Raw genomic sequence first — 14,084 nt, 5'->3', positions numbered from 1 at the left:
AACTATGTTCTGTTCTAAGCACTTGCACCCGGCATGAAGGGGTTACTCTACATTGTTTCTATGTATATTGGCTTATATATTAAAACGGGGTCTGTTTGTGTATGTTCATAAATTAAACATGGCGCTCGGTACCAGAATACATTATCAACAAGTTTCCTAACGACATTTCTAAGAATTCTTTATGATATTTTTGCCTATATTTTGAATTATGGTAATAAAGACCTTTTCAGCCTGGTTTTTAGTCAACATATTTCCCTATTTTTATGCAGTTTATAAATTGTAATGTGGATAACTTGTTTTCAATAAAATGCTTGGAACTGGAATTATATGCTTTTGTAGATTATAGGTTTGGCCTTGTTCAAAGAAGATATCTTATGTGTATGTCACTTTGGTGCCCCAGTGCCTTTACAAAGTTTAACAAACAGCAGGTGTCATTAGTATAGTGAAGAAACAAATAAACGCTTTTTTTTACTTTTCATTTATATGAATATTTTTTTATTTCATTGTTTCAATTGCAGTGTTGCGATAAACGCTATTTTTATACATAACATTTACCATTATTTTTATTTTGTTACAACAGATCACTGGCAGATTTTCTAGAAAAATCCAGAGCAAAATTAGCGATCTGCTTCAGCAGATGGAAGAAGGTTTGAAGACTGCTGACCCACATGACTGCTCTACTTATACAGGATATACAGGTGTGAAAACCGTAGAGCAGGTTACCTAGAACCCTTTGCCATGCCTTCATTAAAGGGACATGAAACCCACCTTTTTTATTTCATGATTTAGAAAGAGCATGTTATTTTAAACAACTTTCTAATTTACTTCTATTATCTAATTAGTTTTATTCTCTTGATATTCTTTGCTGAAAAGCATATCTAGATAGGCTTAGTAGCTGCTGATTAGTTGCTGCACCTAGATGCCTTGTGTGATTGGCTCACCCATGTGCATTGCTATTTCTTCAACAAAGGATATCTAAAAAATGAAGTAAAATAGATAATAGACGTAAATTGGTAAGTTGTTTAAAATGGTATTCTCTATCTGAATCATGAAAGAACATTTTTGGGTTTAATGTCCCTTTAATGAGAATGTTTCATAGGGATTATCAAAAAAAGATTGTTACGGGCTGCATGTATTTCACCTGTTTTATAGAATTAAATTGCTATAGATTTATTGCTCAGAATTTTATTTAAAAATATATCAGGATATTGTTTTGAAACTATTTTCCCCGTCCCCCCAATTAATTTTTAAATGATTAAGGGGATTAATTACTACTTTTGTGTTTTAAAGCTTCTACTTCATGTTCACCCAAAAGTTGTTTAACATTACATGCTCTATCTGAATCATGAAATTAAAAAATTGGGTTTCATGACCCTTTAATAGACATTGGAGGTGTTCTTAGCAGCTTATAAAGGCACTTTAAAGTAATGGTAAATCTTAGCATTTTTTTGAAACTCTAGGATTTACCAGTGCAACAAATAAAGAGGACATTCAGTCATGAAGTATAAAATACTTCATGCTAAAAGTTCCTTTATTTGCCTGCAGCGTTTGCGCATTGAGTGTCTCAGGCCGCCCATGGCAGAATGCTATTTTTCAGTGAGGGTGATCTTAGCCAATAGCATGCTAGCTATCCAGCATAATGCCAGCTGGGCCGCACACCTATTGGCTAAGAGGTGGAAACGTCACCTCATTGAAATAATAGTGTTCTGCAGCAGGCGGCCTGAGGCGCTCAGTGCGGCGAATGCCGCAGACAAATAAAGGAACTTTTAGTGTAAAGTATTTTATACTTCAAAACTGAAAGTCCTTTTTTATTTGTAGCACTGGTAAATCCTAGTGTTTCACAAACGCTAGGATTTACCATCACTTTAATGTGGCTCTCCTACAAATAGTAAACCGAAAAAGTTTCCCCAATCTGCTATGTTTACTTTCCTACAAGTAGAGCATCATGGCTTTATTCCAAAGTGTCCATGAAAGCAGAGTTTATTTAACAGTGACAGAAGACTCAAAGACATTTTAGCTTAATTGGAACTATGTAAGGCACTATTACAAGTAGTATTTAACACTTATATACTGTGGGAATAAGTATACTGCTGACGCAATATAAGCAGATCAATATCTCCTATAACAAAAACCTAATTCCCTCCTTATCCGTTTTATGATTACGGCACTCAGCAATGTTATTCAAATAGTTACAGATCATTTAAAGAAAATATGTAGCAAAATAATAACAAAACATATATTTGTAAATTATTTCTATACATAAACATACCACAGCTTTAGTAATATTTAGTTTAAGACAAGCAGTATTTAAATAGCAAATAGACCCATTTTACTCCAGCTTCATAGAAAGTATTAAAAATATAGCTCAGTGAGTACTGTAGGGTTATTCACTATGAAATGTGTTGTAGAGTTGTAATTATAGCACAGGATTAGTAAAAACCTAATAAGCCACCTAAATATCTTTGCAGCTGCTGAGATAAATTTCCACTATACACCAACCAAATGCCAAGCACCTGTCAGTTTAGCCTTCTTGTGCATGCTCCATATGTGTTCATTCAACCCCACTACTATTCCTTCGTGACACTGACGTATCTGCCCCAATATATCCTCCCAGCTCACACACATATACTCTTATCCGCTTTACATTGGGAACTCACATATGCGCCTTATGTCCGGGACCAATCTCCTTCAATTGCACAAACCTGGTACTGCCTGCGGTTTGCTTCGGAGACTCCACTCGTTCGCGGATGCCCGGCTCGTCTTTACTCGGCGTCCTATGTTGCTCCTTCCCGTCGGTGTGTGTGTGCTATGACGTCAATGGGCGTGCTTCAGTCACATGACCTGCAGTGGGGCATAGTGGTAAACGGCTCCGTGTGTGCTCTCTCTCGATTACTCCAGCTGTACAAACTTCAAAGAAATAGAGGCACCTCCACGGCATGCATTTAAAAGTTCCTTTATTTGTCGTACAAACAGGGGATAAATAATTCTGTCAGTTACACAGCTCAGGTCGGAAAGACTTGGGTTCCTCCCAGTGACCCACTGACGCATTTCGGCTCGCTGGCCGTAATAGTAAATTTCCACTGGCATACATGTAGAGAAGGGGTGGAAACGCTTATTTTGTGCTAAAGCAACTGGCTAAGATTGAGATGGCTTAAAAGTGTATTCTTGACCTTCACTAGGTTAGACACAGGGGCAGACAGTACCAAAAACTATTCATATCTGCACATTGCTAGATCTCAAAACCCTTCATGTATCTCATCCCAACAATCCAAATCCTTTTTATATCTCACCTTTTCCTCTAACCCCTCCCCAACTCATATGTGCTGCTCACACCTCAACCGATCACTCAACTAGGCACACTTTCTTTTTTCTTTCTTTTATCATCTAGGAATATCTAATCCTCTATGTCTGTTTACAATTTTGCTTAACACTTCCAAAACCAAATCAACATAATCCACTCAACCCCATTAACCTCAGTTTATCTACAACTACACAGTTATCTTGTGCTTTTCGGAATGCACAATGTATATGCATTCAATTTACCTCTATTCATGACCTATTCATAGCAAAATCACTGAATCTATTACATTTAGCAGTCACATAAAGCTGGCTTTTCCATTCATACACTATCTTAATGCATTCTTTCTTTTCAACCACTCTCCCATGCATGGAGATAAACAAGGGGATTGTGTAGATAATTCTTTGTTCCTTTACTGCACCTGCCACTGCATTTCTTCATCTCCATCCTTGTCTTTTTCATCTTGTAAAGTTCATACTGGTAGCATTTTCTCCCATAAGTCCTCAAAGTTGCTGTTATATCTCACCTTCCTGGTCCAACCAGTTTTTAGACCACTTTGAAGCCTGGTTTCTTCACTTCCTGTCACGTTATTTCTTTGCCCTCATTTCTAGGTATTACAATATGCCTATCACCAAGCTTAACACAGAGGAAGCCTCTACATTTCTACTACCTCTATTGGCCTGTCTCTTCATCAATGTCTGTTTCATATCACATTTTTCTATTGTTCCCTTTACGCTTTCTGAGCACCATCTACTAACCTTCTTTCTTACTCTAACAGCAGTATCCTCCTTTTTGCTATCTTACAAGTAGGCATGCACCGAAATTTCGGCCGCAGAAAGTTTCGTCCGAAAATGGCATTTTTGGCTATTTCGGTTTTTGTTTTTTTTGCCTGTTAGTTTCGGTAAAATTATTGTGTAGCATATTTCAAATTTGATGCTAGCCTAGAGCCGCTGTTTAAGTTTATTACTTCACTTACTGTTCTGCATATAATGAGTTTTCTAGGATTATACTTTATTTGGATAATTGGTAAAAAAAAAACCTGTTAAATATGATTGTTACATAGAACTAAATGAAGAATAATACAGTATATTGATATTTATAATTGTTTTAAGTAGGGATGCACCAAAATTTTGGTCGCAGAAACATTTTGGTCGAAAATGGCATTATTGTTTGCCTGTTTTTTTTTTTCTTGGTAAAATGATTGTGTAGCATATTATTGTTTTAAGATATTTTTGTCCAATTTTAGTGTTACTTTCAATAAAAGTGTGGGCTTTTTTTATTGGCTCTAATTATGCAAAAAAAAAACTAAAGAAAAATAATTTGAAAATAATTTGAAAAAATACATTTTCGGTATCAGTTTCGGTTTTCGGCCAAGTGCATCCTGGATTTTCGGATTCGGTTTCGGTCCAGAATTTCCATTTCGGTGCATCACTACTTACAAGACTTTAATTATATAGATCTTCCAGATTTTTTCCACACTGAAACCTCTCTTCCACCCTCTTCTGCATAGACCTTGTAGCCTTACAATACAATTCCACACTCAAATAAAATTTGATAAAACTGCATAGGCCTAGATTGCGCTTTCGTGAGCACTATATTTGCGCTCCACTCATGTAATACCAACGCACGGAAATGTGCGCTGGTATTACAAGTTAAGCGCAATGCGAACTCGACTTCGCGTTTGCGTTGCCTGGAAGCATTGCACACATGAGAGCATGCTTCCATAGACTCCAATGGGAGCCTCGTTCTGATGCTGTGAGACACGGCAAAGAACCTAGCGCAGCACAGGGGGTAAGTCGCGCAGTGTGGGGCAGCAAATTTAAAATATATATGTTTATGATTATATACATATATATTTATGTGTTTATATGTGTATATGCACATATTAACACACAAATATATATGTATATAATCATATACATATATATTTGCAGTTTAAAACACAGACCCCATAGACCGCAATGTAAAGGCACTTTTCAGTGCCGTTTTTTTTTTTCTAACACCTCACATCCCCTCACTTTAACCCCTTATAACAGCTTTGTACAGTTATTTTACAAAAATAAAGATGCTCATATATTTTTTTTTATTTTATATATAAGTAACTGTACACTTTATTATGGGGGCAATTGGGACATTTTTTTTTTCAATTAACCAGAGGTCTGACCTCTGCGCACGTTAAAATAGCGATTCACTTGCAATCTAGTCCATAGTGTGTTGTGCTTAATGACAAACTATGGCACATAAAACAAATCTCCAAAGATGATCATAGGCAACTGGTCATCAGTGGATAAAACCATGCACCCTTTGCAGACTTCTTACATTACAGACTTATCTTACTCTCATATAACTCTACCCTCAAACTCACCAAATAAATCTATTTCTTATCCCATTTGTCCATTTATATCTCATCCTACACCAAGTGGCTGATCTTAACCTTCAGCTTCCATTTCCACCCTTCTGCACCTCTGCTTGTTACCAAACAACCCAGATTATTACTCTCTCACATTCCTCATATTGTCACCATCGATTCACCACCTCTGTCAATTAAGCTTTCAGTTACTACTTCTCTGTAACAAAAATATGTTTTCACACTCCTCATCTAAAAATTCTCTGCTTCTTTGACATCAACCCTTACCCATCCTTTTAATCTGTATCTCACCACTGTCACTTATCCTGTTCCATGCAAGCATGTGCTAATAACACCCATCCTAAAAATTCCCCTCTGTATTCCACTACTCCCTCTATCCGTTTCCTTAGTTCCTATTTGACATTGACTACTGGAAGAATTAATCAATAATGGCCTAATATACCGTCTCCCTAGCGCTTTACTTGGCCCTCTTCAGCTGGCATCCACCCTAAACACTCAACAAAAACAATGTTTGCCAAGGTAACTAATGATCTGCCAAGCAAACTCTGCTTCTCCTTAATTATTCTTCTAGACCTATCTGATACATTTGACACCATAGACCTTCCTTTTCTCTTACATATTAATAATTCTTTTAACATTGGTGACAGAGCCCTCTCCTTGTATGTTTCATATCTCACTAACTGCTTGTTAAAGAGATATTAAACAGTCCTCCCATAGTAAAAACAAATTTGTTAAATCAAAGTAAACATAAAAATAAAAAGATTGTGTAAACGACAGCAAACGACTTACTTGTTTTCTTGCAAAATGAGCATAATTCTCATTGTAGCCCTTGCCCACAGGGAGATAATGGAGTAGACATTTTTGGAACTTAAGTTGCATTCTGCCACTTCTCAGTATGAGCAGACAGACCTACTATCTCTCTAGCATTATCTGAAAGCTAAACCAGGTCATGTTACTCTAGAAGTTTTATGACATCAATCTATAAATTCCTTCCTGCAGAGACCCCAGCTTCATTGGAGGTCTGTGACCAGAAGTAATGGACCCTGCACAAATTAAGTTATAAAAACATTTAAAATAAGGTAAAATCCTTTTAAAATGATCGATAATACTTATTGCTATGATTACATATAACCCACTGCTTTTAGTTTTTTTTTATTACAACAGTTTAACAAACTGTTTACCATCCCTTTAAAGTTTCTTGCAGAAGAATATCTTCGTATCCTTTGCCTCTGCCTTGAATCTCATGGTTTTCTTTATCTATACATCCTACCTTCCCTTGGAAAACTTTACTAGAAGTCAAGGGGTTGATCTTAAAACTGAAAATTACATTTATTTGGATTGTATTAAAATACTTCTAAAACTAGGGGCATAAGTGTGAATCTGACATATGCTGCATTGCATTTCAAAATCAGAAGCTTTTTTTTCCAGTCTTTTGCAAATATGTTTCCTTGATAAAAACGATCACAGGTTTTGTTATAATGTTTCTGGTACATGAGTGCCAGTGATATTGCCTCTGGTGCATTGCTGACATTGCTAGCATACTGGTGTATGCCAGGTGAGCTGCATTCACCAGAAAAACTTTCACCACACCTATGTAAATAACTGGAAGAATTTTTAATTAAATATTTTTGTAAATGTAAATGCATTGTTTAAATGCTTCTGAGTTTTAAATGCACCTCCATGCATTTCCGATTCACTCTCATATCCCTTTAATAAGTGTAGCTGAAAGGAAAAAAAAGTTTACGATAGAATACTTTTTCATACAGAGAAGATTAATGTCTCCATTTGAGCAGTGTTGATTTAATAGGGATGTTAAACAGTGCTCCTTTGGTAAAAATGTGGGTTTCATGTCCATTAAACAGCTGCTTATACTAATAGAAATCATTGTAATATGTATTATCCATCTATTTAAATGGATTTGACCTTTTATTTATTTTTTTACACTACATTTGTGCTTCATGTCACAGCCCTACAAGGTGGAGGCAGCCTTTGCAGGAAGTTTTATCTTAGCCTGATGTCATAAAACTTCTAGACTAGTGAATAGACTAAATAACAGGGAGTCAGATCTGCTCATACCCAGAACTGACAGAATAAAAACTCAGGTTTTGAAAATCCCCTGCGCTTATCACACTGGGGGCAGAGGTTACACTGAGCATTTCTAAGTGCTCATTTTGCAAGAAACCAAGTAAGTTTTTTGCTGTTTTTTTTACACAATTTGTTCCTTTTTTTATTTTAACTTGAATTTAACTAATTTGTTTTTTCTTTCTAGATTGTAAGTTCCCACGGTAATAGGGCCCTCAATTCCTCCTGTATGTGTTTGTAAATTTTGTCCTGTCTCTTACAAGTTTTATATTATTGTTTTATTTAAATTAACTGTATCCATGGACAGTGCTGCGAAATTGATGCGCTTCATAAATAAAGTATAATAATAATAATAATAATAGAGCATGCAACTTTCCAGTTTACTTCTATTATATAATTTGCTTCATTCTCTTGATATCTTTTGTTGAAAATCATATATAAATAGGCACAGTCACCGCTGATTGGTGGCTGTACATAGATGCCTCGTGTGATTGGCTCACTCATGTGCATTGCTTATTTTACAACAAAGGATATCTAACGAATGGAGCAAATAAGATAACAGAAGTAAATTGGAATGTTGTTCAAAATGTGATTCTCTATTTAAATCATGAAAGAAAAAATGTCGGTTTCATGCGCCTTTAATGCTTTTTTTATTACAACAATGAAACAGGCTGTTTAACATCCCTTTAAGTAACTAGTTGTACATTAGTAATAAAATCAACAGCTCAGTATTTTACCTTTCTTTTTAGGCATTGCCTTGCTGTACCTGCAGATGTATCGTGTCACTAAGGAGCAAGCTCACCTGCAGCGATCCCTTGACTATGTTAAGAGAATTCTTCGGAACCTGAATGGAAGGAGAGTTAGCTTTCTTTGTGGTGACGCTGGGCCCCTGGCTGTAAGTGCTGTGGTGCATCACAAACTGCAAAACGAGGCAGAATCAAAGGATTGTGTCACAAAGTAAGAACACATTGAAGGCAGTCAAACTGCAATGTTTTGTAGTTCTCTATAAGCCATGTAAATCATTTAGGGCTAGATTACAAGTGGAGCGCAATCGCTTGCGCCATAGCGATAAGGGGTTTATCGTGAGGGTTTGCGTTCATCAGGCTTACCGCTTGTATTACAAGTTGAATTTGCGATTTCAGAGCTGTGGTTAACTGTTAAAAAATAAAAAGTTTCACAAAACACTTCAAAAATACATTACAAAGTACAGTTACACTTATAATAACACTGTCTAATAAAAATTATTTTAAAAAAATATTGCACAAAAAAGTTATAAGGGAAAGACAGGAGATCTCAGGTGTTAGAAAAAAAAGAAAAGCAGCCAAAGGGCTTTATCATAGATATACATACATATACATGTCTAAATATGTATGTGTGTGTGTGTATATACAGTATATATATATATGTATGTGTGTGTGTATATATATATATATATATATATATATATATATATATATATATATATATATATATATATACACACAGTATCTCACAAAAGTGAGTACACCCCTCACATTTTTGTAAATATTTTATTATATCTTTTCATGTGACAACACTGAAGAAATAACACTTTGCTACAATGTAAAGTAGTGAGTGTACAGCCTGTATAACAGTGTAAGTTTGCTGTCCCCTCAAAATAACTCAACACACAGCCATTAATGTCTAAACCGTTGGCAACAAAAATGAGTACACCCCTAAGTGGAAATGTCCAAATTGGGCCCAAAGTGTCAATATTGTGTGTGGCCCCCATTATTTTCCAGCACTGCCTTAACCCTCTTGGGCATGGAGTTCACCAGAGCTTCAAAGGTTTCCACTAGAGTCCTCTTCCACTCCTCCATGACAACATTACAGAGCTGCCGGATGTTAGAGACCTTGCGCTCCCCAACCTTCCGTTTGAGGATGCCCCACAGATGCTCAATAGGGTTTAGGTCTGGAGACATGCTTGGCCAGTTCATCACCTTTAGCCTCAGCTTCTTTAGAAAGGCAGTGGTCGTCTTGGAGGTGTGTTTGGGGTCGTTATCATGTTGGAATACTACCCTGCGGCCCAGTCTCCGAAGAGAGGGAATCATGCTCTGCTTCAGTATGTCACAGTATATGTTGACATTCATGGTTCCCTCAATGAACTGTAGCTCCCCAGTGCCGACAGCACTCATGCAGGCCCAGACAATGACAATCCCAGCACCATGCTTGACTGTAGGCAAGGCACATTTGTCTTTCTATTCCTCTCCTGGTTACCGCCACTCATGCTTGACACCATCTGAACCAAATAAGTTTATCTTGGTCTCATCAGACCACAGGACATGGTTCCAGAAGAGGCTTTCTTCTGGGATGACAGCCATGCAGACCATTTTGATGCAGTGTGCGGCGTATGGTCTGAGCACTGACAGGCTGACCCCCCACCCCTTCAACTTCTGCAGCAATGCTGGCAGAACTCATACATCTATTTCCCAAATACAACCTCTGGATATGACGCTGAGCACATGCATTCAACTTCTTTGGTCGACCATGGCGAGGCCTGTTCTGAGTGGAATCTGTCCTGTGAAACCGCTGTATGGTCTTGCCCACCGTGCTGCAGCTCAGTTTCAGGGTCTTGGCAATCTTATAGCCTAGACCATATTTATGTAGAGCAAAAAAAATTTTTTTAGATCTTTAGAGAATTCTTTGCCATGAGGTGCCATGTTTAACTTCCAGTGACCAGTATGAGAGAGTGTGAGAGTGATAACACCAAATTTAACACACCTGCTCCCTATTCACACCTGAGACCTTGTAACACTAACAAATCACATGACACCGGGGAGGGAAAATGGCTAATTGGGCCCAATTTGGACATTTCCACTTAGGGGTGTACTCACTTTTGTTGCCAACGGTTTAGACATTAATGGCTGTGTGTTGAGTTATTTTGAGGGGGCAGCAAATTTACACTGTTATACAGGCTGCACACTCACTACTTTACATTGTAGCAAAGTGTTATTTCTTCAGTGTTGTCACATGAAAAGATATAATAAAATATTTACAAAAAATGTGAGGGGTGTACTCACTTTTGTGAGATACAGTATGTGTGTGTGTGTGTGTGTGTGTGTGTATATGTGTGTGTGTGTATATATATATATATATATTAGGGCTGCACGATTAATCACGGATGCAGTTTTAAACCGCGATTAATCGCCGCAGTTTTAAAACCACAAGAGTGTACCATTTTTAGCCCTGCCCTCTTTGACGTCGCCTATGACGTACAGGAGGGCCGCTGACTTGTCGTGCCTTCCTTGCGACATTGAGACGACTTACCGGGGAACGCTGTGGCTGATGCGGGTTACAGGGAGGGGGTGCACACGCTGTGGCTGATGCAGGTTACAGGGAGGGGGGTGCGCTGGGACTTATGTGGGTTCGGGGCTGATGGTGGTTACAGGCGGTGCGGTGCTTATAATGTTACAGGGGGTGCTTATTGGGGGCTTACAATGGGAGCTGATAGGACTTATGTAGGTTACACAGGGGGTGCTATTGGGGGTTACAGTTTGAGCTGATGGCGCTGTGGCTGATGCGGGTTACAGGGAGTGGGGTGCGCATGCTGTGGCTGATGCGGGTTACAGGGAGGGGGGTGTGCTGAGATTTATGTGGTATGTAGATTACAGAGGGGGGCTTATGGGGGTTACAGGGGGTGCAGGGTTACAGTGGGAGCTGATGGGGCTTATTTAAGCTACAGAGGGGGCTTATGGGGGTTACAGGGGGTGCTGACGTGAAAATCGCCTAGCCCCTATATATACAGTATGTCTATATGTGTACATATGTATTTATATGTGTATAAATGTATTTACAGAGATATCTACACATAAATACATATGTGTGTGTGTATATGTATACATATATATATATATATATGTATATATGTGTGTGTGCATTAGAGCCTTTTGCCGTTAAGTAGATGAAAACATGTAAAAACATATTTATGCAATATTTATTTTAATACAGTTTTTAACTATTTACTGTAAATATTTCACATTCCAATGTTCTGTACATAGCAGAATATGTTCTTTGTATTTTTAAATAGATATTTCTATATATATTTGTAAATGTGTCTCTCTTTCTCTCTGTGTCTCTTTCTTTCTTTCTTTCTTTCTTTCTCTCTCTCTCTCTCTCTCTCTCTCTCTCTCTCTCTCTCTCTCTCTCTTTTTCTCTCTCTCTCTTTCTTTTTCTCTCTCTTTTTCTCTCTTTTCTCTCTCTTTTTCTCTCTCTTTTTCTCTCCTCTCTTTTTCTCTCTCTCTTTTTCTCTCTTTTTTTTCTCTTTTTTTTTTCTCTCTTTTTTTTTTTCTCTCTCTCTCTCTCTCTCTCTCTCTCTCTCTCTCTCTCTCTCTCTCTCTCTCTCTCTCTCTCTCTCTCTCTCTCTCTCATAATATAATATAATATATCTCTCTCATATTGACTGCACTGGAAACTTAAAGGGTCATGGAACCCAGAATGTTCTTTCACAACTTTCTAATTGACTTCTATTATCAAATTTGCTTCATTCTGTTGATATTCTTTGTTGAAAGAGCAGCAATGCACTACTGGGAGGTAACTGAACATATCAGGTGAACCAATGACAAAAGGCATATATGTGCTGCCACCAATCAGGAGCTAGCTCCCAGCAGTGCATTCCTTTTCAACAAAGAGTACAAAGCACTTTAGATAATAGAAGTAAACTGGAAACATTTTCAAAATATCATGCTCTATCTGAATAATAAAAAGAAAAAAACATGTTAAATGTCCCTTTTAACCGGACAGTAAATGTTTATTTTTTTGTTTTAGAAGTAGTTGTAGCCTTACTGAAAAGCTATATCTAAAGGTCATTCATAGCCGCTATATTTAAAAAAGTATCACACCTTTTAGATCCCATTTGGTAAGGCTTTATAGAATGACCCCCAAGCTGTCATATATTTTCTTTTGTTCCGCTTCTAGCAGTACAGCCAATTAGAAGGTGATGACCAACTACATTAGATTTCTAAAGTGTGTACATTTCTCTCTGACTCTGTGCACACCCTTCTTGATCCAGACAGACTAAGCAGAAGGGATGCTCAGGTGCGTGCACAGCCTGCCTCTGTTAGGAAGAAGGGCAGACAGGCATAATCAGGAGTGTACATTGTAGGAAGGGAATGGGGAAGAAGGCAGCATTTTCATTGGCTGTACTGCTTGCTGATCAATAAAAGAAAAGAAGGTGCAGGCTTATGTGAGAATGCAGATAACCTTACAGGAGGGGATTTAAAAGGTATGATTTATATATATTTTTTTATTATAAATAACAGCTATGAAAGGCTATATCAATAAAGAACAATCTATAAGGCAAAGACTACTTATAAAAGACAAAAAAGTTAGATGTTTTCTGTCTCTTTATGTTTATATGTTTTTTATTAGAATATTTTTTTCCCCAGTGGATATACAAAAGTAATAATAAGTATACAAATATGATAAGTTTTCTGTCTCTTTAAAGGGACAATGTACTATAAAATGTGTTTCCCTTTAATGTGCTCCATTTAACTTCTTATTCCCACTGCAGAATATTAAATGTATTTTAAAATATTCCTTGATGTTTATTTTTATATTTGAATTAACTGTTTTTTTGTTCAATAAAACCATCAGCTGCTGTTCTCAAGGACATACCCATAAAATGAGCTGAGCTTGCAGGTAAAGCATACCTGCTAATGTTATTTATGTCTAAACATTGGCATTGAAGTGCTTATTATGGCTTGGCACAACCAGCTATTTCAGATACAAAAAAATGGTGTCTTCCCTACCCTCTTCTGGGACATTAATAAGTGCTATTGTCTCATGTTTACATAGTTTTTTTAAAGAAAAAAAAAATTTTTATTCATAAGTTCAGGGTAGGTGGTGGTTTCTACAGCAGCTTTTTCAAATAACAATATAAAGGTAAAGGGAGCTATTGGCAAACCTTTAAATACACTCCAGCAGGCAAAATGCTAAGTAACGTACATTATTTATTTAGTACAGAAGCATAACTAGAACTCACTGGGCCCCAGGGCAAAGTCTGTTGCAGGGCCCCCTCATTTGAAAAATGCCCCTTCCAAAGCATAGCTAACGCCAGACACATGCACAAACACTCATACACAAATATACTCATACACAAACACATGCGCACACATGCACTAGAGGTAGTTGATGTACAGCCTAGAAAACACAGCAAACAATCAATACAGCACTAAGAAAAACAACACAGCAAACTGCTTGCTTTCTGTGCAGAGCTTTCTTTTTCACAGTTGTTTTTCAGTCACCACAAGTGTAGCGACCTCTAGTGGTGGTTAGAAAAACTGAAGCCCTGTAAACAAGCTGCTCTGAAATCTTATTCTG

General features: G+C 37.3%; 1 protein-coding gene across 1 annotated transcript in view; it reads left to right on the top strand.

Moving 5' to 3' along the window:
- Nucleotides 1-14,084, top strand: part of LANCL2 (LanC like glutathione S-transferase 2) — a 182,102-nt gene that overhangs the window by 2,334 nt on the left and 165,684 nt on the right. The window contains exons 2-3 of the mRNA XM_053714551.1: nucleotides 581-698; nucleotides 8,498-8,705. Of these exons, the coding sequence (XP_053570526.1) occupies nucleotides 581-698; nucleotides 8,498-8,705 (326 nt within the window). The remainder of the gene's footprint in view (nucleotides 1-580; nucleotides 699-8,497; nucleotides 8,706-14,084) is intronic.

Source organism: Bombina bombina, chromosome 5 (genome assembly GCF_027579735.1).
Source record: "Bombina bombina isolate aBomBom1 chromosome 5, aBomBom1.pri, whole genome shotgun sequence".
Taxonomy (NCBI): Eukaryota; Metazoa; Chordata; class Amphibia; order Anura; family Bombinatoridae; genus Bombina; species Bombina bombina.
This window is presented reverse-complemented; position numbering and strand designations above follow the sequence as displayed.